The sequence below is a fragment of the Meriones unguiculatus genome, chromosome 21 (assembly GCF_030254825.1).
Source record: "Meriones unguiculatus strain TT.TT164.6M chromosome 21, Bangor_MerUng_6.1, whole genome shotgun sequence".
Taxonomy (NCBI): Eukaryota; Metazoa; Chordata; class Mammalia; order Rodentia; family Muridae; genus Meriones; species Meriones unguiculatus.
In genome coordinates, this window is record NC_083368.1 from 56705147 (window position 1) to 56730933 (window position 25787).

At 52.7% G+C, this 25787-nt stretch overlaps 2 protein-coding genes, 1 long non-coding RNA gene and 1 other non-coding gene across 22 annotated transcripts in view; 2 read left to right on the plus strand and 2 right to left on the minus strand.

Annotated features, from left to right (window-relative positions):
* Positions 1-330: 330 nt before the first annotated feature.
* Positions 331-3318, minus strand: Opn1sw (opsin 1, short wave sensitive). Its single transcript, XM_021661871.2, has 5 exons — positions 2927-3318; positions 2577-2745; positions 2184-2349; positions 1491-1730; positions 331-949 (listed from the first exon to the last, which is right to left on the minus strand). Exons 1-5 carry the CDS (start codon positions 3270-3272, stop codon positions 830-832), a joined length of 1041 nt encoding a protein of 346 aa, XP_021517546.1. The 5' UTR covers positions 3273-3318; the 3' UTR covers positions 331-829.
* A 2723-nt stretch (positions 3319-6041) lies between these two features.
* On the minus strand, positions 6042-17376 carry LOC132649705 (uncharacterized). 2 transcript variants are annotated; one of them, XR_009588200.1, is made up of 3 exons: positions 17239-17376; positions 7282-12540; positions 6042-6716 (listed from the first exon to the last, which is right to left on the minus strand). It is a non-coding gene; the product is annotated as an uncharacterized LOC132649705 (long non-coding RNA). The 2 variants fall into 2 exon arrangements; XR_009588199.1 differs by lacking the exon at positions 17239-17376 and having other exon boundaries at positions 7282-15619.
* Positions 8942-9013, plus strand: Trnap-agg (transfer RNA proline (anticodon AGG)). The gene has a single exon. It is a non-coding gene; the product is annotated as a tRNA-Pro (tRNA).
* Positions 15640-25787, plus strand: part of Ccdc136 (coiled-coil domain containing 136) — a 32416-nt gene continuing 22268 nt past the window's right edge. For 3 of the 18 annotated variants that reach the window (XM_060373915.1, XM_060373914.1, XM_060373913.1), the window contains exons 1-4: positions 16236-16808; positions 17489-17596; positions 19755-19997; positions 20081-20155. In XM_060373915.1, coding sequence (XP_060229898.1) covers positions 16751-16808; positions 17489-17596; positions 19755-19997; positions 20081-20155 — 484 coding nt within the window. In that variant the 5' untranslated portion in view covers positions 16236-16750. Of the gene's footprint in view, positions 15775-16233; positions 16809-17027; positions 17363-17488; positions 17597-19754; positions 19998-20080; positions 20156-23016; positions 23156-25787 lie in introns of those variants that run through there. The other 15 variants (XM_021661884.2, XM_060373912.1, XM_060373918.1 and 12 more) reach the window with 12 other exon arrangements.

A 25787-nucleotide genomic window follows, 5' to 3' on the forward strand; every position in this document is an offset into this window, starting at 1 on the left:
TGTCGCAGAAAAGGGTTTTTTGCAGGCCTACCATGTCTCCCAGCCTGAGAGGAAGCATTGCCTTCTTCCTCGCGCTCAGTCCTTTTCTGCTCCTGAGGTTTCTGGTTTCTTCTCGCAGCTACGACTTGCCTGCTTTCCAGTGCCTGATACTGACCCAGCCTTTCTCGGCTATAACTGAACACACATGTATCTTAGTTTTCATTCCAAAGGCGCTCTGCTCATTTCCCAGGAGCAGCAGGTGTAGGGAGAGTGGAATAATTATGTTTTTCCCACTTGGGTTTGATTTATAAATGGTACTGAAACATGCAAATCCATTTTGAGGACATCGGGGATTAAACTGCTAACTTTAATCAGTGCATAGCTTTAAATGGATACATCCGTTCAGCCAGGCGGAGGGGAGAACACCCGGAATGGTGCTTGCTGGTTGAGGGAGCTGGGGCTGCAGCAACTGAGAGACTTGTTGGAGTTCACTGTGGCTATTTGGTGCCCTTTCCTCCCACTGCCCATGTCAGCCATATTCTGACACAGGGTCTGTCATCTTGGCTCCCCAGCGAGGGAAGAAAAAAGGACAGGAAAGTGTCGCTCACGTTCTGAGAAAACAGCCTTCTCTTTCAGCCCTCCCGGGGAGAAGGTGCCACCTAGGAGAAGCTGGGACTGTTGAAATGGCCTTTGTGGCCTTGCTGACAGGAAGATGAAACTTACGACGCCCCAGAATTCCATCGGTCCCCTTCCCATCTTCCCTGCATTGTTAGTGGTTAGGATCTTATTGGAGAATGCGGAAATTTAAACCTGCAGTTCTGTTTGCTGGCAAGAGGCTGATTGAGGGTCCTTAGTGCGGGCCAACTCTGCTAGTAGAGACGGCGGAAACTTCGGTTCTCTGGGAGCCAGCCGTGTCTGCGTCATCTGTCATGGGCTTCCTGCACACCATCTCCAGAATGCAAGCCCGGAACTGGAAGGAAGAGTTGGTGTCATCCTTACTCTGGAAACCCCTTACACCCCACCTTGCATTAAGAATAGTGCTGTACACCTTTTAACTCCAGCAGTTCAAGGCCAGCCTAGTTTCTGTAAGTGTTTCAGGATACCTAGGGCTACATAGTTTAACCCTCCTTTAAAAAAAAAAAAAGAAAAGTCTTCTGGCTTTAGTTCATGTTGATGTTACTGCTTTCCAGCAAGACAGAACCTAAGGGTAGGGGTGTATAGAGTCTGTGACAGAGTCTGCCTGGCCTGTGAAGGGCCCGTGTTCAGTCCCCAGTCCCCATTCCAGCCCGCCTTGGAACAATGGAGCTCTGGCCTCCCTGTTCTAGTGCTCTAGGAGCTGCACTCTCCCCTCGTGTGCCCACTAAGAGCAGCCTGGCGTGCTTGGCTGTTTCTGTGGTTTGCCTCTTCTAGAAGCCCTGTGTGGAGACCAGGGTTCTGAGTTAGACGTCGCCAGCAGAGGAAGAGCCAGGGTCTAATAGTCTCGGACCTCGTGGGAATGTAGACAGCTTTACCTGCTTATTCATGAAGCAGTAGATGATGGGATTGTAGACACACGAACTCTTGGAGAAGAAGGCAGGGATGGTGACGAGCCGCAAGTCCAGCCCGTGGTTCCGGTTGTTGACCATGTACATGGCCAGGGCGGCGTAGGGCACATAGCACAGACAGAAGGACCCCACCATCACCACCACCATGCGGCTGACCTCCCGCTCAGCCTTCTGGGTGGAAGCTGACTCTTGCTGCTGAGCCGCCACCTGGAGTTGAGCACGAGGATGAGGTTCCTCTCCTGGCCTCGGCTGACAGAGCCTGGACCCTCTGGGAGACTCGCTGGCTCTGCTGCCTGAGCTTTGCTTCTCTCCTGGGAATGGCCCAGTCCTTGAGCTTTGCTTCTCTCCTGGCCTTTTCACTCCTTCCCCCACGGCCTCTTATGCTGGGAATGGCCCAGTCCTTGAGCTTTGCTTCTCTCCTGGCCTTTTCACTCCTTCCCCCACGGCCTCTTGTGCTGGGAATGGCCCAGCCCTTCACCCCTGTGCCCCACCTCTGAGTTGTAACCGCACAGTGTTTCATTCTGTTTCATGCGCCCCTTCCCCTCTCTCGCTCCTATCTCCTGATATGCTGATTTGACCATAGATATCCTAGAGTGGACACACCCCATCCCCCGGAGCCTCCTCGCTTACTCCTACCTGACCCTGTCAGAAGCTACTCACAGCTCTGAGGGTCCTCAGCAGCTGCAAGTAGGAGAAGCAGATGAGAGAGAGGGGTACGATGAAGCAGAAGAGGAAGAGGAACCAGGTGTAGTACTCGCTTCGGTACTTGGTCCCCACAGTGTACCAGTCCGGGCCGCAGGAGCACTGCAGGCCCTCAGGGATGAACCTGGAAAGGCCCACGGGCTCAGTCTGGGTTCTCGCTGAGCGCTAGCAGAGTGGGGGCTGGGGTTCCTGGAGGAGCTTCCCCCGTTAGGAGAATGCCGAGAGAGACGGCAGACATTCCAACTGCAGGTAAACATTGCCGGCTCCGGTGCCTTTTCCTCACTCCAGCTCAGGTCCGAGGACAAGGTCACGCCCAATCTCTCCCCACTCCAGACCGTCACCCACGCTCACCTGCTCCAGCCAAAGAAGGGTGGGATGGACACCCCGATACCAATGATCCAAGTCATTAGGACGACTATCAATGCGTGCTGGGAGTTGAATCGGATGTTGCCGAAGGGCTTACAGATGACGATGTAGCGCTCAAAAGCCAAGAAAGCCAGCGACCATCCTGTCACTAGACCTGTGGCAAACGTGAGAAGGACACACAGGGTAGACAGCCTCCCCCGGCTTGCGGCACAACACGGACAGAACCGAGCAAGTCCGGAGAGCTGCCGTGGAGCTTGGTGCTCACACATCCCATTTTGGTCAAACCACTCAGCGTCATCAAGGGCCCTCTCCCTAGCCCCGGTCGCCTGCAGTACCTGCCACGGAGCCCAAGAAGGCCTCCACAGCACAAACATGGCGGCCAAAGAGGAAGTACCCGTGACAACTGGCGATGAAGACGGTGAAGACGGAGAAGGTGCAGAAGAGGAAGCCCCCGAGGGAGATATTGACCAGGATGTAGTTGAGGGGCTGCCGCAGCTTTTTGTAACGCAGCGTGGCCACCAGCACTATGGCGTTGAGCGGGGTCCCCACGAAGAAGACTAGGCCCATGAAGGCTGCCTGGAGGTGGAAGGCCCAGGCAGGAGCAATGTGGTACTGAGGTCCGTCCCAGGGCCCCACCGAGGAGATGTTCTGGAACAGGTAAAAGTCGTCCTCTCCTGACATCTTGGGATGCCCTCCCTGTCCCTCTCACAGGTTCTTCTCCTGTCGCTCCTCCCACAGCGCCCTTCTTTAAAGAACAGGTTAGGACTCTGCATGATCCTAAGCCGCCCAAGGACAAAGTCAGGATTAGAGATTTCTCAGGCCACCTAAACCTTCCGTAATCCCAAAGCTGATGGCGTTCTTCTGAGGGTAAGAGATTGGGGTCAGAAACCTGGGGAGCATGGCTGCATGCTGTGGGGTCAGCATGCTTCCTGTGGCCTGGGCGAGCCTGACCTATATTTGTTGGAGATGCTGCCATACCTTCCGCACCTCCTCCTTCAGCTTCAGGCTCCCTGAAGCTGCTTCTTGGTTAGACTTCTTATCTACCAGAACAGAAGAGAAAAACTGTTCTGAATAAATAGTTCACCGTTAGGTAATGGACCCCAAGAGTCAGTTTCCTGCCGGCCTCACCCAGCCTCACAGAAAACAGAGGGATGGCAGACGGTAAGGCTCTAAGGCAGAAGCTTAGACATGCTTCCCTCAGCAAGCTCTGGCTGCTCTGACGGGACCCAGGTTTGGTTCCCAGCACCCACATGGTGGCTTACAACTGACGAACTCCAGTTCCAAGGAGATCTTTTCTGGCTCCCGCAGGCACAGGGCAAGCACACAGTGCCCGTACATACAAAACACTCACATATGTATTTTTTTTTAAACTTAAAAATAGGACTTTTTAGAGGGAGTTTGAACACAGACATTCTGCACAGTGAACGATTCTGCCACCAGACTGTATGATTATTAAATGAACTATATGATTATATGAGTTACCTTCATACGAGTCACTGGCCAGGGAGGCCCCGGGGTCCCTGAAATAATGGAAGCTGCCGCCATTGCTCTCTGTTGCCGCCGTGACTAGATGGAAGACACTATTGCTGAACGCTTGTGTCGTAAGAGAAATGGAGCTGAGGCCTCCCTGAAAACGTCTCTGCAGGCTAGCTTTTATAGTGCCAGCAGGTGCTGTACAGGCTCTGGCAGGGGGAGGGGTGGGGAGTCAATTTTATCCAGCAGTGAAGCCTAGAAGCTGTAATACCCAGGTGCTGGATGTGCCCACCAGCACAGTAATGGCACAAGGGTTACAGGAGTAACCAGGCACTTCTCCCTCAGATTTAAGGCCCGGTCCATGGGAGGGAATTCACCCGGCACGGCGGGTCCATGGGAGGGAATTCACCCGGTGTGGCACTGAGCGTCTGTTTACAAGATTGCTTTCTAAAAACCATGGGAGGCCATGGGCTCTAGCCAAAACTGCGTCGTTTCACTGAATGCACCAAATGTTGTCAGACTGCCTTTTAGGTATTTACATGCGCAGACTGGTGCTGCTCTCAGCCTTAGCCGGAGAACACACACAGCCAGAAACATAATTAAAATAACAAAAATACAGTCAAAACAACTCTTTAAACGAAAGACAAAACCCAGGGGCTGGAGAGATGGCTCAGTAGTGTAGAGCACTGTTTGCTCTTCCAGAGGACCCTGGTTCAATTCCCAGCACCCACATGACAGCTCACAACTGTATTTAACTCCTGTTCCAGGGGACCTGGCACTCTCACACAGACACACATTTGGGCAAAACACATAAAATAAAAATAAACAAATCATTAAAAAAAAAAACAAAACACAAAGCCATAACCTAGCCTGACCAGGATATTTGTAGCAATCCTAAGTCAAAAGCAATGGAGGGAGACTAGCCAGCCATTTTGGGAAGACTGACATTCCCACACACAGATACCCGGGAAGACTGACATTCCCACACACAGATACCCCTCACAGATGCTCATGCACAGGAGGGATCCCACAGAGATTACTAGAAAGATCCACCTGAGGGTCCAGAAACCACTTGGCAGGGCCTGAGGACAGAGCCAAAGCCCACACGGCATGTCACAACTCAACCAGCATTCTGCAAGTCAGTCTCAGTGGCTGTACGTGGCTCTGTCATGGATTCAAGACACCTAGGCTTCTTACTCCTAAAGCAAGGCCAATAGCAGGCACCTCCTTGGCCTCTCTGATATCCAGATACCTGCTCAGACAGTTCGACGTCAGAGGGGTTGGGAGGAGAGAACGGACCCAAATTGGGAGGAACCCAGACCCAGTTAGGACAGATGACCCAATGAGACTTCAGCCAAAAGAGTATCAGCAAACCACACATTCTCACTGTCATCAGGCAGAGACGCCTCCGGAGACCCTGAGGCCATGCAATAGGGGACAGAGTCTGAGGAAAAGACCTGAGACAAAGGAGGAAGACCGTGGTAGAATTGGAGGCCCTGGCCTTTGGCTTCTTCCTTGGCTCACCAGCCCACCCTCATTCTTGGGGATGCTTTTCCTTTCTTTAAAGATTAGTGCGCACATGTGCATTTGGGCGCCAGCAGAGGCTGGAGGAGTACGTCAGACCCCCTGCAGATGGAGCCGCAGAGAGCTGGTTGTGAGCCACCTGGAGTGGGTGCTAGGAATGGAACTCTGAGCCACTACCAGAGCAGCAAGCTCTTAACTGCTGAATCCCTGCTTCCTGCCTTAAAAGCTGCCTTCATTTGTACTTGTTATATGCTTTCCCTGACCCTCCAAGCTTTCTCAGTTTCTCTGACCTCCATGGGACTCATCTTTCCTAAAAAAAATAGAACCTCCTCCCCTCTACTTGCTAACAACTGATTTAGGTGTACATCCTAAATGTTCTGCATCCCAGGAAAGGGGGATGTTTTCTTAACCATTTCGGGATTTTTCTTCTTTTCTCATTAAGGGCCCAAAGACTATTTCTTAAAAGATTTTTTTATTAATTTATTATGTATACAGCATTCTGCCTGTACCCGATAACAGGGCACCAGATCTCACTATAGATGGTTATGAGCACCATGGGTTGCTGGGAATTGAACTCGGGACCTCTGGAAGAGCAGCCAGTGCTCTTAACCTCTGAGACATGTCTCCAGCCCCGGTTCACAGACTCTTGCTCCGAAATAGATTGCAGGAGACTTGGAGGAATGTGGGGCACCGGCAAGAAGCCATGAATCAAAAGCAGGGACAAAAGAAAACCAGGAGTTAAAGAGTCTGACAGCGCAATCCCATCACCCCGTGAACTCGCTGTCCAGGGGCCTAGAAGCTGCTCATTTACACAGCCAAGTGCGCAGGGTAAAGCGGGGCGAAACCACCATTCTCGGGGTTGTGACGGAGAAGAGAGCCTCTCTGGGGCCTTCACAGCCAGGACGCCGGCAGGACCCGATAAACAGTCCTCAACGGCAGACACAACTGCATCTCTGTCACACCGAGGACTCAGCGCAGAAGCCAGAGGCCCCGGTGAGGCGGAACTCCGGAAACCCACGAGGCTCGAGAAAGTTCTGGCTGTGGCTTCTTTAGCGTAGGAACGCGTGAACAGCGATGGGCCTGGAATCCTACAGCGTGGCTTGAGGTCGTAGCCGGCTTATCCTGGCGCTAAAACGAAGGCAGGCGTTGACGGGTCTCTACCCTCAACCTCCGAGCTCCCGCGCCCCTCTGCCTGTCCCCCCTCTCTCCCCATCCTCCCCGCCACACCCCTGCGCCCATCCCCGCTCACCATCCCCCACACTCCATCTCCCCACCCCCGCCCACCATCCCCCATACCCACCCTCCATTCCTCACACCCCATCCCCCATCCCCGCCCTCCATCCCCCACACCCCATCTCCCCACCCCCGCCCACCATCCCCCATACCCACCCTCTATCCCCCACACCCCATCTCCCCACCCCCCGCCCATCATCCTCTCCCCCGCTCCATCCCTCACACCCCATCCCCGCCCTCCATCCCCCACACCCCATCCCCCCTCCATCCCTCACACCCCATCCCCGCCCTCCATCCTCCACCCCCCCACCCCAGTCCTCCATCCTCCACCCCCCCCCACCCCAGTCCTCCATCCTCCACCCCCACCTCCCACCCTTCCCACTCCTTCCCTTCTTCCCCCACACCTTCCTCTCCCCCACCCCCACCCCCGCCCTCCAGCCTGCAGGAAGCGTCGGAAAACCTGGAAGGCTGCTGGTGACTGCCGAAACCTCAGCGGTGAGACCGACTGCATTCGGTGTCCAGAACGGTGCTCCAGAGAGGCCACGCGGAGAAGAGCAAGCCTGCCCCCAGTTCGGAGCCCTCTCTCACCGCAAAGCACAGGAGCACGGCCGCCCCTGACCCACCCAGCAGGGAGCACAGTCTAGCAAACCTGCGCCGAGGCCACGGAAGGCGGTTGGAAACTACAGGAAAAGCCTCTCTAGTTTGAGGACAGATGAGCCCTTCCCCCGGCCATGACTAATCGGCAGCGCCACCTGCATGGCACGGATGCTCCTGAGTGGCAATAAGACCTTACAGGCCCGGAGCAAAGGGGCGCTGGCTAGTCAGATCCCGGAGGGGAGGCCCGTACTGGTTCTTCACAGGCTGGGGTTCTTCTCAGGACTCCCCCGAACCTGTTTCCTTGTCATCTCTTTTGGGTGTGCAGAGGCCGGAGACATTCATTCATTCCCCCATGGGCCTCTGCTGTGTGGCCACTACAGGCACAATTGCGTGAGAATTCAGCCGTCCTTACCAGGCATACAGATCTGCCAAGAGCCATTGGTGCCATGAGGCATGGGAGTAGTTTCAAGGACCAGTAAAGCAGGTCCCTGCTCCCATGCACTCCCCTGCTCGAAGAAGCCCCTGCCAGGGGCAAGCAAGGGTTCCATGTGTGCTGGGTGTGTAGGCCCGGCTGACACCACTGAGTCTCTTACCTACCTGGCCATCTGAGCCACGACCTCACCCCTCACACTCTTCGGGGGTCCTTCCCACCTGTCGGGCCGTCCACACCACCCTCGGGCCCATCTGTAAAGACCGCTATGGGCTGTCTTCACGTCAGTGTTCCCAGAAACACCCTACGCCTATGTGAAAGGTTCTGCGTCTGGTCAGCCGCACAGAACTCCCTAACGGCATGCCACAGCAGCTCAGCTGGGAGAGCACTGGACTAAGAATTTAGTCATTGTGAAGTGCTGCAGATCTGGAGCGAAGCCATCTTGGGCTGTCTCCGTCCACAGGAATAGCCATTTGTTGCTCACCTCTGTGTGGGACCTGGTGTCTTTGTGGCTCTCCCGAGGAACATTTTGGGGTGTATTAGCTGACCACCAGCCCCCCCATCCAGAAACTAAGAATGTTGTCATACAGCAGCTGGAACCACAGCAGAGATCCCTGCTTGTTCTGACCCCCTACCTGACAGTCCAGCCTTGAAAAGGACTCTGATTATGGCACTCTTATTCTATAACCGTGAAACTGTCACCACTCTGGAAAATATTTGGGATAACCTGATTCTACGTCTTAGGGTTATAGTCACTCAGAGTTGGCTCTTGTATTCTAGTATTTATTAACTATTTCCTCCTCCTCTTCTCCCTGAGACAGGGTCTCACTGTGTAGGCCCACGTGGCCTGAACCTTGCTGTGTAGTCCATGCTGGCATCAGCCTCTGGAGCCTCGGATTGAAGCCCTGTGTGGAGGAGTGGCCTAGTGGCTGAGGAGGGCAGGAGAGAGCCCAGGAACCAGGCCTGCTGGAGAGCTGCCTGCCTGGGCCGGGAGCCAGCCTGAGAGGAACAGCAGAAAAGCGGTTCCTAGGAACCACAACTGCAGCTAATAATGTGGTAGGCAGGACACATCTGGCCAGGGGAAACTACCAGTGGCTCGTTGGTCTAGGGGTATGATTCTCGCTTAGGGTGCGAGAGGTCCCGGGTTCAAATCCCGGACGAGCCCTATTTGTCCTTTTCTGTTTTCCCCTTGGCTAGCTGCCACATACACTTTCTGTTCTTGCCAGAGGTCTGGGTAAAGGATCTGATGGCCAGCTGTCTCTCAGCCTACATATACCTTACTCTGTATATCCTGTTGTTTCTGCATGGTTCAGCTGGACAGGTGTGGTCTCTGGGCGTCCTTCAGGGTGGATGAGGGAAGCCTGCTGGTGCTGGAACCTCTCAAAAGAACAACATGAGAACCTGGTTCCTAAATCTTGAAATTCCTACAAATGCCACCTAACTACACAGAAGCAAGAAAGATCCTATAGCAATGTGTCAGTAAACCAGGGTGTGTGTGTGGGGGGGTGGATTTCACTAAAAAGAAAGAAAGAGAAATAAAAGAGGGAAAAAGAGAGGAGGATGGAGAGGGTGAAGAGTAGAGAGAAACCTACTGAAGAAGTCAACAAAATACGGTGATTTGTGTAGGATTTCCCAGTCTCTCCTACTTTTTCTAAACAAGTACAGAACACACTGGTCACGCTAGGATGCAGCCAGCTGCCTCTTTCCCTACAGACTGGACTACCCCAGGCACTGACACAGGCGTTTGGGTGGTTGCTCGCCCGGCCCCACACCTAGCTGAGGAGCGGCTGGCTCCTGGGGAAGGGGAGTCTGGCTGGGAGCCCCTGGTGGGCTGCCCATTTGCCAGTGCAGGCTCACACCTGAGCATACACCGGCAACACTAATTCAACACGGTGAGGTATAAAAAAATGTAAAAGACACGAAGGCGGGGGCATGTTGTGGGGATGTGTGGGGGAGTATATGATCCAGACATATTGGATACGTGTAGAGAAATGTCAAGTAATAAATTAGAAATAACAGAAAAGCTGTCAGACAACCCAATACCTCGCAGCACCTGCAGCCCGTCCTTCGCCGTAACCTCTGTGCGCCGCCTGCTTACTGGGGACCGCCCAGGCAGAGTACCCTCACCCTCTGTGTGTGTCCCTCTACCCGTCTGAAAGAGGGCCAGGACTGAAGCTCAGTTAGAGTGCTTGCCTGGCACACGTAGAGCCACGGAGGGCGCACGTCTGTAATCTCAGCATCAGGAAGTGGAAACAAGGGACATTCAAGGTCACAGCAGCTACAGGAGGCGCTTCAGGCCTGTCAAAAAATGGGGTGGGGGCATGGAACAATGCGCCAAACAGGTTAGAGAGAATTTGTGAACTGGAAGATAGAGTTAATAAAAATCATTCAGAAATGTGAGCAAGTAAAGTAAAGTAAAGTAGGAAACATGAAAGGATAGTTAAAAAGAAACAAGAAAGTAAAGTAGGAAACATGAAAGGATAGTTAAAAAACTCAAGGGATGGGACTGGAGAGACGGCTCAGAGGTTAAGAGCACTGGCTGCGCTTCCAAAGGCCCTGAGTTCAACTCCCAGCAACCACACGGTGGCTCCCAACCATCTATAGTGAGAGCTGGTGTCCTCTTCTGGCCTGCTCATGCAGGCAGAACACTGCATAAATGATAATAATAAATACAAATAAATGAAGAAGACTTAAGGGAGAATGAGACCTGCTAAATGGTTGAGCAAGTAAGAGGTAAGAGAAATGTAATATTTAAAAAAAAAAAAATGATCCTGAGAATTTTTCAGACTCAAAGGTAAGTCCTCAGGTTGAAAAATTCTGAACTCACTTGGGTGGTAAAACTATAGAAACGAAGAGAAAGAAAGACCTTATTTCTTCTTTTTTTCAGATTTATTTACTATGTAGACAGTGTTCTGCCTGCTTTGAGATCCCACTATAGATGGTTGGAATCCACCGTGTTGTGCTGGGAACTGAACTCAGGTCCTCTTAACCTCTGAGCATTTCTCCAGCTCTGAAAGAAGGATCTTAAAGCCAGCCAGAAGGGAAAGCACCTGGTTGTTCCAGCGGTAGGTCGCGGTGTGTGTGTAAAGGAGGCGGTGTGTGTGTAAAGGAGGTGGTGTTTGTCAGGTGTTTTCCTCAACGCTCAGTATCTTTCACTGAGCCCGGAGCTTGCAGTTTTGGCTGGACTGGCGGGGTAGCACCCGGGGTTCTGCTGTCCCCGTCTCCCAGGGCTGGAGTTAGGGCTGCAGGCTGCCATGCCTGGCTTTTTAAGTGGACGCGGGTGGGGGCGCTCCAAAGGCAGAGCTCAGCTCAGTGTACTCCACCCGCAGAGCCAGCCCCAGAGTTTAGGGCCAGCCTGGACTACAGAGCCCGCCCCGGGACAGTGTGACCTACAAAGGGAGACTTTGTTTCAAAACTAAACAAACAGCGAAACAAAAAGTCCAAGAAAAAATTTATGCCCACTCTTAGGAGGTGTGGCCTAGCTGGAGTGGGTGTGGCCTTGTTACAGGAAGGGTGTCGCTGGCGGGGTGGGCTTGGAGGTCTCCCTGCTCACGCTCCGCCCAGTGTGGAAGGAGAGCCTCTTCCTGGCTTCCTGCGCTTGCTGATCCAGAACTCTCAGCTCCTGCTCCAGCACCAGGCCGGCCTGTGTGCTGCCATGCTCCCGCCGTGACGACCATGGACTAAACCTCTGAACTGTAAGCCAGCCCCAAGTAAATGTTAGCCTTAGACGGGCTGCCTCAGTCCTGGCGTCTCTCCACAGCAATGAAACCCAAGACTCCACCTCATGTCCACTTAAGGAGTAGAAAATAAAATACAGCATTTCAAGAAAGACCAAGAATAGTCACCAACCGACGACTTTCACTGACATGCTGCAGATAGATATATTTCATAAAAAGGAAAGAGTGTAATGCCAGCAGAAATAGTGAACAGAGACATTTATAAGTACGTTGGTCAGCTCTGGCAATGTAGTTCAGTTGGTAGAGACAGAGAGGAAAAAGATTACGGACCTAGTTGCAGGAAGTCCGGGTTCTGTTCCCATAAAGGAAGGGTAGCGGCACACACCTGTAACCCCAGCACGTGGAGATGGAGACGTTCAAGGTCATTCTTAGGGCTCCGGTCCATTCTGAGACACATAAGACCCATCTCAAAGATAACAAAACAAAACGCTGAACCGTGCTGATGGTGACGACAAGAGATGATGATGGTGACTACACGTGATGGTGACGACAAGAGATGATGATGGTGACTACACGTGATGGTGACTACACGTGATGGTGACTACACGAGATGATGGTGACGACATGAGATGATGATGGTGACATGAATGTGTGTGTTAGAAACAACGTGAAGCCGAAATGCCATGTTGAAATGTGGAGACTGGAAAGCGCTGGCACGGTCTGGCCACTTCTGTTTGCTAGAAAAGCGTGCTGACTGAAGACTCGAAGATCACAAAAAAACGGCTGGGCGTGGCGGCCCATTCTCTAATCCCGGCACGTGGGAGGCAGCGGCAGACAGATCTTGGTAAATTTGAGGCCAGCTTGGTCTGCACAGCAGGCTCTGGGCCAGCCAATGAGCTGCACAGGCGCAGAGCTACACAGTGAGACCCTGTCTCAAGAAAGGGGGCAGGGGAGAAGAGAGCTGAAGAAGGGTGTCCGAGGAGACCAGCAGGAGCAGCGTCCATATCAGTGGTGGCTGGGAAATAAAGAAGGTAAATAAATCCCAAAAGAATGGCATTTCAATTGGCACAAAGCATTTTGGCAACAATTAGTAAAATCTAGAGGCACCTATTTCATGACCCAGAAATTCCCTTCTAGTTATCTGCTCTTGGGACCCAGCCACATGCATGCCAAGAAGGCATTTATAGAATGGCCAGTTGCAGCTTTTACTTTATTACAGAAAACCGCAAGCAGCCCAGATGCCCACTAGAGGAAAACAGAGCTATGTAAAACCATGGATACCTAAAACTTTAAGGCTTGCACACAAAGGGGGATAAGGAACGTTATTTAGACAGATGTCTAAAGCACACACATTAACATTACATAATTTTGGGCTGGAGAGATGGCTCAGAGGTTAAGAGCACTGCTTGATCTTCCAGAGGTCCTGAGTTCAATTCCCAGCAACCACATGGTGGCTCACAACCATCTAAATGAGATCTGGTGCCCTCTTCTGGTGTGCAAGCAGGACACTGTATACATAATGAATAATTTCGTAAAAATCACATACTTTTGTGAATATGTACATAGAGAGTACAGGCTTCAAACCATGGGATTGTTCCTGGTGGTCAGGGTTGGGTTTTTCCAGGTTCCAGGCTCCTAATTCAAATAAGGGCTGGCACAGATTTGCAAAGTAGCAAGGGAACGTTATCCAAAAGCAAAGCCAACGGTATAGAGCAGAAAGAAAAACACCAAAAGGGATCAGTGGTCCACAGGAGGGAGAAACTGTCCAAGGCCCCAATTATGACTTGAGGCTTCCTCTTATGGGGTTCAAGGAAGGACTTTGGTCACTGAAGTGCACAATTAAGAGCAGCTCTCTGTTTTGATTAACAGATTGGGTCACATTATTATTTTTCACATACCCCTTCCCATAATTCACTTGATTTTAATCAGTTATACATAAGCTAACAAATAAGGGATTCTCTGTAAAAAGTTTACTCAAGGATACAGTTTTACCTGAGTGTGGCACACACCCCCAAACCATTTCAGGTTGGATCCGCCTTTCTCTTTTTTCTACTCAGATGTGTTGGGAATATACTTGTCTTTTTTAAAAACTCTTACTATCATAAGCCTGGCCTTTAACAGCTGAGGCAGCTCTGCAGTCCCTTTGGGAATACATTTGAATAAACAACCTGACAGTTGTTAGAGGTGAAGAAACTTAAAGCATTGTTCAAAGAGTGGCGGTGTGCGTGCAGCCTGGCTGAGGCCCACGGTCGTGAGGTGCAGTGTGTGAGGAGGGTGTGTGTGTGTCCAAGGTGAAGGAACTGGGTGGCCACGTGCATTGTACAAGAGGGAGGGAGTGTGTGCTCTCCAGAGGACCTGGATTCAAACTCAGAACCCACAGGGCAGCTCACCACCATCTGCAACTCTCCTTCCAGGGGTCCAATGCCCTCTTCCAGCCTCAGTGGCCACTCCACACATGTGGTGCACAGACACGAATTCAGGCAAAAATGCCCACACACAATCAAATAAGTCAATTTAAAAATTTCTGCTGTTTTCCGGAGTGATCATACCCCCTGGTCGGCGGGCCACCCTACAGGGCAGACGCTGCTCCCCAGGGCAGAAGCACAGTACAAACTGGCCTCAACTGAAAAATAAAAGAAATACAGGAAGACAACTCAAAGCTGGGGGTCGTGCTTAGCCAGGAGAGGGTGTAGAGGGTGGATATGGGAGAGTTGGCAAAGGTGAAAAGACTCAACATGCCTTGTATGAAATTCTCAAAGAATTAATAAAAAATATAAAATTTGAGCCAGGTGTGGTGGCACACGCCTATAATCCCAGCACTTGGGGAGGCAGAGGCAGGCGGATCTCTATGAGGCGGATCTCTGTGAGTTCAAGGCCAGCCTGGTCTACAAAGAGAGTCCAGGGCAGCCAAGGCTACACAGAGAAACCCTGTCTCAAAAAACCAAAAATATATAACATAATATTTTGTATTGAAATATTTTACATATAAATAGTATATACCTAATTTGTTTCAAAATAAAATTTAAAGATGGCTAGGGATGTAGCTAGGTGGCAGAGCGCTTGCCTACCATGCACGAGGCCCTCAGTTCAATCCCCTGTACCACAAGGACAATGAAAAGGTACGAAAAGCCTGGGATGCATTAGTCTTTGGGCTTCACTCTCTGCATGTAGCAAACACTCATTTTTAAAATGCTTTGATGGTTACTCTGAGCACTTAAAAATGAGGGGGATAAATGGCTGCATCAGCCCTCAGAAGGGATGATCTCCTGGGATGGGATTGGGGGTGAGGCTGAGTCCTAAACCCTGGGATTATGAGGGTGAATCCGGATCATCATTTTAAGCTGATCACCGGGCTGGCACAGCCGGCCTGGCCTTTCAGAGACAGACCCCTGACCCCCTCCTCATACCTGCTAAGCTCCTTCTGTGGCTTCACCTTCATCTAACCCCCACCCCCACCATACTGATCTGAATAGGGTGTTCCCCCAGATCAACAGTGAGCGATGGAACCAGGAAGAGATCAGTCCTAAGGCTCGAGACGAGACCCGGGCTCTCTGAAGGATGTCACACTGACCACTTCTCTCTTTCCGTTTACCCAGGGCTAGTCTGCCCGTGGGGAGAGACAGAACAAGAAGGAAATGCGCAGGGCGGAGCTGCTGAGTCTCTAGGGTTACTCTCCTTTAGCTCCCCCACCATCTCTACCACTGTCACCTTGCTGCCCAAGTCTGGGTCCCCACAACAGGCTTGCCCAGCAGCTCTCCTGTGTGGCCTCCAGCGTGGGAGCGTATCCTCTGGGGAGAAGGTGAATTGATCTTCCTTCATCCCAACAATCACCAGCTGGGGGGCGAGGAGATGGCACTAACTACTGACTTTTGGACTTTTTGTTTTTCAAGACAGGGTTTCTCTGTGTAGCCCTGGCTGTCCTGGAACTCACTCTGTAGACCAGGCTGGCCTGGAACTCACAGAGATCCGCCTGCCTCTGCCTCCCAGGTGCTGGGATTAAAGGCACAGGCCACTACTGCCTGGTGGACATTATTGTTAATAGGGAACGTGACTTTAAGCGCAGGAGTTTAAAATCCGTGATAAATGACGAGGGCATGACTAGTGCAGTTGGAAAATTGATGTTCCCTCGCTCATTCCATGGGTCAGGTACTCTGTCGGAAGCAGAAGTTACAAAGATGAGTAGGATTCTCCCCAACCTTAGCAGGAAGTACTCCGATGCTCTCCAGAGAGTCCGAAGAGCTCAGCAGAGGTATCTAATACAGAAGGGAAGGGGTGTGTGGGGAGTGGCTCTCACCGGGGCTGAGGGACTGAAGTTACTGAGAAGGGGAGAATGAGCAAGCAAAAAGTGCTTCGTTCCTGGGGGGAGTTTGAGACTTGGCCGCCTAGGGGGTTGAACAGGGCCATCCAGGCCCAGGCCTCAGGCGTGAGAACACCAGAGAACGACTGCTGTGCGTCCCAAGCGTGGACATCTGCCCACAGTTATGACGCGGGAGCCGGTTCCTGTGTGTCCACTTCTGGCCTAACGGAGACCTGATGAAATGTCACATCTGCCTCAAGATCATCCCTTGAATAAATAGGTGAAATAAACCCCGTGGTTTCCCACATCTCCTTCCGATAGGGGGAACGTCCGTGGTGCCCACACTGCAGGTCACGGGGGGAGGGGCTCAAAGGACGCAGGAGAGGTCAGGACAGCCTGGGTGGACCCTTGGCTCCGGCTCAGTGGGAAATCGGGAAAAGCAGAGCTGTTCGTCCTTGCAGTAGGCACATCTCAACTTCCCCACCTGCCAGCCCTGCAGTGGCCCTGGGGCGCGCGGGGCCACGAGGAGGGGACGGGCTCGGTCAGCTGAGGGGATGGGGACGCTGGCCCTGCGTGGGAGACCAAGGCGGTGCGCCGCGCGTGGCTGCGCATCTGCAGGAAACACTCATTCCGGTTTCCTCGGCCTCAGCCACCGCGCAGGACCAGGCCCTGAAACCCAGCGCACAGAGGTCCCCACGCGCGACTGACCCCGGGTGGGGCTTGCAGCCGGGCGAGCCGGGGGCAGGGGTGGCCTCCTCCGCGGGTCCCCACCCGGGCCGGAGCGGGGGCGGGAGGGTTTCCGGGCAGGCTCCGGCGTCAGGTGGAGGCCCCGCCCCCTCGGCCCGCCTCCCCCTCCCTGCGCACCGGGCTCCGGGTCCCCGGCCCCGCGGCTGCGGCTTCTGCTCGGGCGGCGGCGGCGGCGGCGGCCATGGAGGCAGGCGGCGGGGCCGGCGCGGGAGCCGCGGGCTGGAGCTGCCCCGGCCCAGGTCAGAGCCGCCTCTCCCCTCGCTCCTTCTCCCGCGCCAGTCCCTCCTGCGGACCCTCGGGGCCCCCTCCACCCCGGCCTCCACCGCTGCTCTCCATCTTCCGTCCCCTCCCTGGCGGTCACTCCCCAAGCGCTCCCAACCTGGTCTCTCCGGCCCCACAGCGCTTCCAGCTCGCGAGGGGGAAGGGGGAGGCTCGAGAGCCTGCACCCTTCCAGTTCGCAAAAGCTCTTGGCCACGGGGCGCGGGTGGGCGAGGCGAGGTCTGGGGGCGGAGGAGAGGGGCGAGAGAGAGGACCGGTCTGGGATGGAGCCCGTCCCTCCTAGTCCGGCCGCCCCTCCCTTCTCCTGCCTCGCTCCATCGCATCCTCCCAGACCCTTCTCTGCTCGCTCCCATCCTACCCCTCTTCTTGTGCCCCAGGCTAAACACTCACCCTCCTCTCTGTCTGGGCGCGAGAGGGGAACAGGGGTGCCGAGGTGGGGCAGCGCCGGGCTGGGGTCCTCTCCATAGGCGGAGCCTGAGAGGTAGCGGAAGGAGTCGAGTCAGAGCCGGGCAGAGTGAGTCAGGCTCCTCCGGTGGGGCTATCAGTCCCCCGGCCCCCCTGCAAGAGCGCACGTCCCTCTCCATCCCCTCAGCCCCAGGCTCTCCGGACTCCTTCAGAGTCTTCTTTCTCCTGCTCACAGGACCCACAGTAACCACTGTAGGCTCCTGTGAGGCGTCTGAGGGTTGTGAGAGGAAGAAAGGCCAACGCTGGGCGTCCCTGGAACGCCGCGGGATGCAAGCTATGGAGGGTGAGTTTTCTGCAAAGGCTTTCCATCACCTTGCTCCCTAACTCCCTTCCTCCTCCAGTCTCTGACCCCAGAGCTCTGAGCCACCCTGGCCCTTCTCTCACTTCTCAGGCCCCTCCTCCCTGGTGGCTGAGCTCCAAGCCTCCCCGGGGCTCAGGCACTGATGGAAGTTCAGACACGACCCTTTGGGGCTCCAATCACCCAGCTAACCAGCTGTCCTGGGGGAGCTGCCAGACAGAAAGAGGTCCTGCTGAGCAGAGCCTGGAAGCAGCCTTTCGGCAGGGGGCTTGTGCTCACTGCCTGCTGACCCAGATCCCAAGCTGTCTCTCACTCTAAAAGCCAGGGCACTGATTTCCAAAGCGGTTGTACAAGGTTACATCCCCACCAGCGACGGAGGAAGGTTCCCTTTTCTCCACAACCTCTCCAGCATGTGTCATCCCTTGAGTTTTTGATCTTAGCCATTCTGATGGGTGTGAGGTGGAATCTCAGGGTCGTTTGATTTGCGTTTCCCAGATGACTAAGGAAGTTGAGTGTTTCTCTGCCATTCGATATTCCTCCGTTGAGAATTCTCTGTTTAGCTCTGTACCCCATTTTTTAATTGGATTACTTGGTTTGTTGGTGTTTAACTTCTTTTTTTTTTTTTTTTTTTTGGTGTTTAACTTCTTGACTTCTTTATATATTCTGGATATTAGCCCTCTGTCAGATGTAACTCTCCCTGGGAGGCACAGCCTTACCAGGCCACAGAGGAAGATGATGCTAACCCTGATGGATAGGCTGGGGTCAGATAGAAGGGGAGGAAGACCTCCCTTTTCAGTGGGCTAGAGGAGGGACCTAGGGGGAGAAGAGGGAGGGGGCGGGACTGAGAGGAGGGGGGCTACAGCTGGGATAGGAAGTGAATAAATTGTAATAAATAATAAATAAACAAATAAACTAACTTAAAGAAAAAAGCCAGGACCAGGACGTGGGCATGGAACTGTCTTCCTTGTGCCACCACTGTCAGCTCTAATAGAGCCTCGCGGCTTTAGTGAGAGGCTTAGGAGCTAGGTGAAGCCCGTTTCCCAACACCACACCCGGTGGTGCCGACACACTGTGGGAGTTCCTCATCGTCCCCAGGCCCCCCTGAGGCTCAGCACAGCCCTCCCCCCCGGGACTGGATGACATAGGGGTCTCAGCTGAGCGTGTGCTGCTGGGGGTTAGAAAAGGGAAGACCAGCAATCTCTACCAAGACCAGATTTTGCTATTTTCAGGAACTGCACTGCAGTAAAAGGAGGAGTGCTCACCAACCCGAAAATGAGGACCAGACCGATTGAGTCTGCAGATGTGTTAACAGGACTGGAGAGTGGCTTAGCAGTTGCCCCGTGTTTGGTTCCCAGCACCCACAGGGCAGCTCACAACTGCCTGGAACTCCAGTTCCAGGGGATCGAATACCCTCTTCTGACCTCCAAGGGCACTGTGCACACGTGGTGGACAGACACACATACGGAGAAAACACATGTGCATTTAATAAGTAAATTTAAAGACTTTATTAAGATGGTCGACTTTCTTTTATACATGAGTTCAGCCACAGACTGACCCCAAAAACCAACTCGAGTCAGCAGGAAAAAGTTGGGCCTCATGGCACCCAACAGGGAAATGAGAGGTGAAAATTCAAATTCCAGAAAGGTATTTGGTAACATACATTTGAAAAGACCCCCAATTTATCCAGTAAACAACTCCAAGTCATTTTCTTTTAATGATTTCCTTCTCCAGCTACAGACCAAGCCGGTGTTTATTATTATTAAAAGGCTAGTATCTTGCAAGCAACCTGGATGTTTCTTTTGTTTCTTTGTTTTTGGTCCCAGTGTTGCCTCATTTGGCCTAAACACTCAGCTGGTGTCTGAATGTCTGGACCCTTTCTTGACTCCTTGTCCCCAGCCATCAGACTAGAAGTGCCAGGTGTGGTCGTGCAAGCCTCTTGTAGCTGTAAAGGCTGCTGTAAAGGCAATAGATGTTAATATTCTTGGAAGTGTCAGAGGGTGCTTCCAGACCTGACCCACCGGAGCCTCCCCATGAGTTAGGTCCTGCTGGGGTGCCCCAGGGGACACCAGATGGCACTACTATCCAGGCCTGGGGTGCTAAATGCAGAAGGACTGCTGATGGGAATGGGCGCTGTCTCTCCTAGGGGAGGTGTTACTTCCAGCTCTGTATGAGGAGGAAGAGGAGGAGGAAGAGGAAGAGGTCGAAGAAGATCAAGTAGAGAAAGGAGTCAGTTTGGGCTCCCTGTCTGTGGGCAAGCACCGGGGCCTGAGCCTCACAGAGACAGAGCTGGAGGAGCTGAGGGCTCAGGTGCTGCAGCTGGTGGCGGAGCTGGAAGAGACCCGGGAGCTTGCTGGGCAGCACGCAGACGACTCCCTGGAGCTTCAAGGTGAGCACCTGGGATGGGGCAGGGTGCCTGCCCCGAGGCTCTGCGGCTCCCTGTTTCCAAAGCGGGTGTCTCTCTCACTGCAGGGCTCCTGGAGGATGAACGTCTGGCCAGCGCCCAGCAGGCCGAAGTGTTCACCAAGCAGATTCAGCAGCTCCAAGGTACAGCCCTCGGGTCTAGACAGAGGGGCAGTGGCCACCCCGCTCAAACAAGCCTAACTCAGTCACCTCTCTCCTCTCTAGTCTTTTCTCACTCCTTTCTCCTTGCCCATTGTTCTCTTCTTCCCTTAATTTCCTGTCTTAACATTTCTCCATGGTGAGCCTGACCTCCTGTCTCCTGCCTTCCTATCTTTCATCTTCTTGCTGGGGTTCCTTCTTTCCCTTTTCTCTTCCTGGCCTCCTCCTTCACCCCGCATGCATCCCTGTTTGCTTTGTTCTCTGCCCAGGGCCAGGGCTGTGATCAAGGCCGAGTTCCAGGCTGTGTTTCTCTTTCTGGTCCCTCCAACGGTTAGGGGCAGGACTGGAGGACATGCCGGGTGTCTTTGAAGGCAACATGAGAACCCGAGTCCATGGCCCCCGAGGCCAGGCGGTGAGGCAGGCGTCCCACATTCCATTGCACTCATACCAAATAAAGAGGGAGCTTCCGACGCTTCTGAGGGCTTCCGGAAGGCCTGGAGGATCTGCCCCAGAAAACAGCAGGGCCTCTGTGGGGAGAGCTGAGATCAAGCCAAATGAACAGCATAAATGGAGGGGAAAAAACGTCTGGAAGCCTTCCTGGAGAGAACAAGCGAATATGTAAGAGGAGGAGCAGAAGAGCAGAGTATAAGATGTAAGCAAAGGGAGAAGCAGGGAAGGTGGCAGAGAGAAGAAAAATGGCAGAGACACCTAGCACAGGGAGGGCTTGGGGGGGGGGGTTGGTTTCACATCATCTAAACTTCTGGGTTTAGCTTTACCATGTACAGATTTTCTTGTCTTAGACAGAGAATCTAAGAGAATCTTACTCAGAGTCTCAGCTTCTTGTCTGTAAAACAGGGCTAACTCATTTGTCTGTCCACTCTTTGTTGAGAACCTTTATATTTAAAGGACCAACAAAGAACCCAGCTGACCGAATCCCTGAAGAGTCTGTTCCGAAGCCGGGCGGGGTGGTACAGGCTCATTTGTAATCTCAGTATGTGGGAAGTAAAGGCAGGAAAATCAGGATTTTGATGCCAACCTTGACTACAAGATGAGTTCAAGGCTATCTGAGCTTCATGGGACCCTCCAAAGCCAGGCAGGGAGGCACACAACTGTAATCCTAGCCCTCAGGAGGCAGAGGCAAGAAGATCTCTAAGAGTTTGAGGCCAGCCTGGTCTACAAAGTGAGTCCAGGACAGCCAAGGCTACACAGAGAAACCCTGTCTTCAAAACAACAAAACAAAAAGAAAAAGGAAGAGAAATAAATAAATCCTAAAGGAAAGCATAAACAATCTAAGTTCATGTGGCAAAACAGGCAATACATGCATGAACTCAGTATAAACATGTGATATGTGGACAGGAATAAAGTAGGTCTTAGGTAGGGAAAGCCCTCAAGAAGATGGTGCTTGGCTTGAGTCATGGGAAAGATCCAGCCATGGATCTGAGAGCAGAAGGAGCAGCAACTGTTGTGTTGGGGGCACAGCCAGGGTCATTCTGAAGTTCATGTGAAGGAAAGAGAAGGTTCCAAGAAGGCCAAGGTCTGGCTACAGCAGGCCTTTTAGGTCAGCTGACTGAGCTAGTTTTCATTGTAAGTGAAGTGGCCTCTGTAAGAGGTGTTTTCCAAGGCTGGGGGGGACTGATATGTTTTATATTTTTAGCTTAGCTTTGCCTTTGCTTTGTCATGGGGCTTGAATCCAAGGTTTTTGTTAAATTCTTCCCATGGAGCAAAATCCCTAAACTTTTGTTTGACATTTTCAAAAGAGTGCTTTAGATTCCAGGAGGAGGGGGTGAAGCATGCTAGTGGTCCGTTTAACTGATTTCTTTTTCTTTCTTTTTTTTTTTCCCCCTTTTGGTTTTTCAACACAGGGTTTCCCTGTGTAGCCTTGGCTGTCCTGGACTTACTTTGTAGACTAGGGTGGCCTCGAACTCAGAGATCTGCCTGCCTCTGCCTCCTGAGTGCTGGGATTACAGGCCTTTGCCACCGTGCCTGATTGTTTTCTTTAACTAGGGCAGTAGAAATGGAGATGGTTCAGAACGTATTTTGAAGGTGGAGCCTTCACGGCCTTGCCGGGAGAAACTGGGTAAATACTGATATCCAATTAGCATGGAAAGCTTGGCAAGAAATTTGCTTGGGGGACTAGGGAAGCCATTTAAGTTTTTTTGCTGGATGAGTTTGATGTCCAAGTGAGTATGTGAAGGAGGCATTTGGATGTATGAATCCGGAACTGGGGCAGAAACAAGGCCTGGAAGTGAGATTCGGTAATTAATAGCCTGCAGACAGTATTATAGGCTGTGGGGTGTGGACATTCAGTCACAACAAGAGATAACAGAGGGGAGAGAAAGGGTCCACAGAGACGCTGACCTAACCAGAGGCCCAAGATAGTAGGAGGACTGGGAAAAGAGATGCTATAGGAGGAACACCTAACTTCATTCTGTCCTGAAAGCCAAGAGCGAAAAAGGCTTCAAGGCAAGAGGGGTGGCGGCAGGAGTTGGCAAGATGGAGAACCGGGAGACATGGCAGACTGGATTGGGATTGGAGAGAGAACAGGAGGTCGGGTGGAGAACTGAGGACAGATCACGGTGATGTTCATAAAGAGAAGTAAGGGAAGGCGAAGTGAGGTCAAGGGAGAAGGTTTGTAAGAACCCCTTGATCTTGTTTGTACGGTGAAGGAAAGGTCCAGTTGAGCCTCCCAGTGCGGAGAAGGCTGAAAACCTGGAAGACCAGGAGAGCAGAGCCGCGGCTGCCTTTCTGTGGTCCCGGGGTGAGGGGCTGCGGGCCCCGCCTCCGGGGGGAGCAGAGCGAGACCTGTCCGTGCGCACGCGCGTTGCCCGTTTCCGCCAAGCGGGGGCGCTCGCGGCCTCAGAGGTACCTGGTGTTCAGAGGCGGTTCCGGCCGCGACAGGCCCCCCGGGGCGGCACCGGCCCGGAGGCGGGAGGCCCCCCTGGGAGACTGCTTGGTGGGGGGCCGCCGAGATGCAGGCCATAACCAGTAAGTGGGGGCTGCCTTCTGCGCCCCGCCGGCCGGCTCCCGAGCCCTCCGCCGCCCCCGGGGGCCCCCGAGGACCCCGGGGGCCCCAACCGGCGCCAGCTCTTTGGAACCTGGTCCCTCCCTGCCTTTCCAACCCCTGCCCGGGCCGCCCCATCCAGTGCCAGGGTGGGCCTGGGCCCCAGCAGCTCCCGAGTGAGGTTTGAGGATGCGCGCCGCCCAGGCCCCCGGGCCTCCGCCTCGTCACAGTGACCAGTTGACACCCCCCCCCATGCCTCCCTCCAGCTGGACTGAGCTAGTCTAGCGCTCAGCCGGCCTCTCATACTGTGGAGTGTATTCGCGTTGTGGGGTGGCGTAGACGGTCTCCTTCTCTTGGCCATGAAGTTTCTGAAATCGGGCGACGTGCTGGTTTTGCTTCCGTCCTTTGAAACGGGAAGCCGCGCCTAGAGATACAGTGCAGTGCCGGACGCTTCCTGAGGTGCCCTGTCCACTTACCATTGGTATCTGCCACCAATCCGAATGGGTCCTTCCTTTCTCTCTGCGTTCCCCCTCCCCGTACAGTTTGACACAGGCCGGTCTCAAACTCCCAGGCTCTAGAGGGCTGCTACTACAGTCATGCACAACTGCGCCCTTGAATTTGGAGGAGGTGGGGGAGAGGCTAGGAAAAGGGGAAATGTGGATGTTTGGTAGAAAGAGCCGAGGAGAGGGCGTCAGGGCCCCATACCTCGTGAAGTCCAGTTCCTTTAATCCCTTAGTCCTGCTTCTGAGTTCTCACTGGAGTGCCTTTAACTGTCCGCTTTTGAGTGGTTTTCACCCTTTCCAAGTGGGTATCTGCATCCAGAAATCTGAGACGCAAAACTGGATGTGGTGACTCCAGGAGATAATCCCGTCCTTTGGGAGGCTGACACCGAGTGAGTTTGAGACCAGCCTGTGCCGCAGAATGAGACCCCTCCCTGTCTTAAAAACAACAAAACCTCAGATACTCCACAGAGTTGTGACACATTTGCTTTGATAATTAAAATCTATGCGTGATCCACATGCAAAACGTAGAAATTGTGGAAACGGAGCAATGCAGCTATGAGGTTAAAATGCCCGTCACAGGTTGTCCCACTGCTCTGAGGCAATTGCTGTTTTTTTTTTTTTAATGTATTTTCTGTGAATGTGTAAATTCACATTTCTGTGAATGTGAGTGTGCAGACGGGAGGGAGGGGTCAAGGTCAAGTGTCTTAGTCATTCTTCCCCTTGTTTTTGGTTCGGTCTCACTGAACCAAGATCTCGCTGATACAGCTAAACTGGCAAGCTGATCTGTGTATGCCTCCTACCCCCACTCCGCAGTCCCAAGGGCTGGGGTTACTGACTGACACCACCATGTCTAGGTTTTGTTTTTGTTTTTTAAGGTGGGGAGGTTAGGACAGGGTTTCTCTGTGTAGCCTTGACCATCCTGGACTCACTCTGTAGACCAGGCTGGCCTCAAACGCACAGTGATCCACCTGCCTCAGCCTCCCGAGGGCTGGGATCACAGGCGCGCGCCACCGCGCCTGGTGCCTGCATCTGTCTGTCTATGTGTGTGGGTGTGTCTGCACATACACTTGCACGCCAGAAGAGGGCACCAGCATTATAGAAGGTTGTTAGCCGCTCTGTGGGTGCTGGGAATCGAACTCTGGACCTCTGGAAAAGCAGTCAGTGCCCCTAACGGCTGAGCCACCTCTCCAGCCCGTGTGTGGGTTTTTCTCTGGGTGCTGGGGATCAGAAGTCTGGCCCTTATGCTTACACGGCAAGCGCTTTCCCCAGCCTTGAGGCAGCTGCTCTTTATGGCTTTGGGCATTGGTCTTTTTAGACCTTTCTGCTGTATCTTTCAATGTTTATGTTGTATAGTAACTGACTTGTTTTTCTTTCTAGATAATGCATTATGGAAACACTTTCATATCTTTCCCGTTAGTAAAAATGTTTATGTGGACATAATGTTTTTGGAGGTCTAACTAACAATTGGCTTGTGCTAAGGCCCTTTGATTCAGACAGTTAAAGTTATCAGTCACCATGTAGGTTTTCCATGTTTTATTTTCTTATGATAGACTTCTTTTTAAATTTGACCTTGACTTACAAGTGCTGTCTTGCAGCCTGTGCTTATGGGGAATTTGGGGTAAGGGGGACCGCTGAGGCCCTGTATTTCCTAAGCTCCCAGGACAGATAAGTGAAAACCCTCTGCAATGTTTTTAGCTGTGGAAAAAAAAAATAATACGTAGATAACAAAAACATGACAGGTAGCTAACATACTACCTATTAGGTAGGTATTTTGTGTTGTTTTGTTGAGATAGACTATCTAGCTCAGGCTAGACACAGATCCACAACACAGCTGAGAATGACCTTGAATTCCTGACCTTCCTGTTTCCAGCTCTCAAGTCTGGAACGACAGGTGTGAGTTGCCGGGCCTAGTGGGTTGGGTTTGGTTTTAAACTGTCGAGTGATTCTTTAGCACTTTTAATGCATGCATACATATATACACATACAAATAGGTCTCCTTATAGCATTTCCATGCATATGTCACTGTGCTTGTTTTCATAGCATTTCATACTTTTTTTTTTTTCACACTAGCCCACATGCTAGTGAAGTGTGAGGCCTCAAAGTCTGCCTTTCT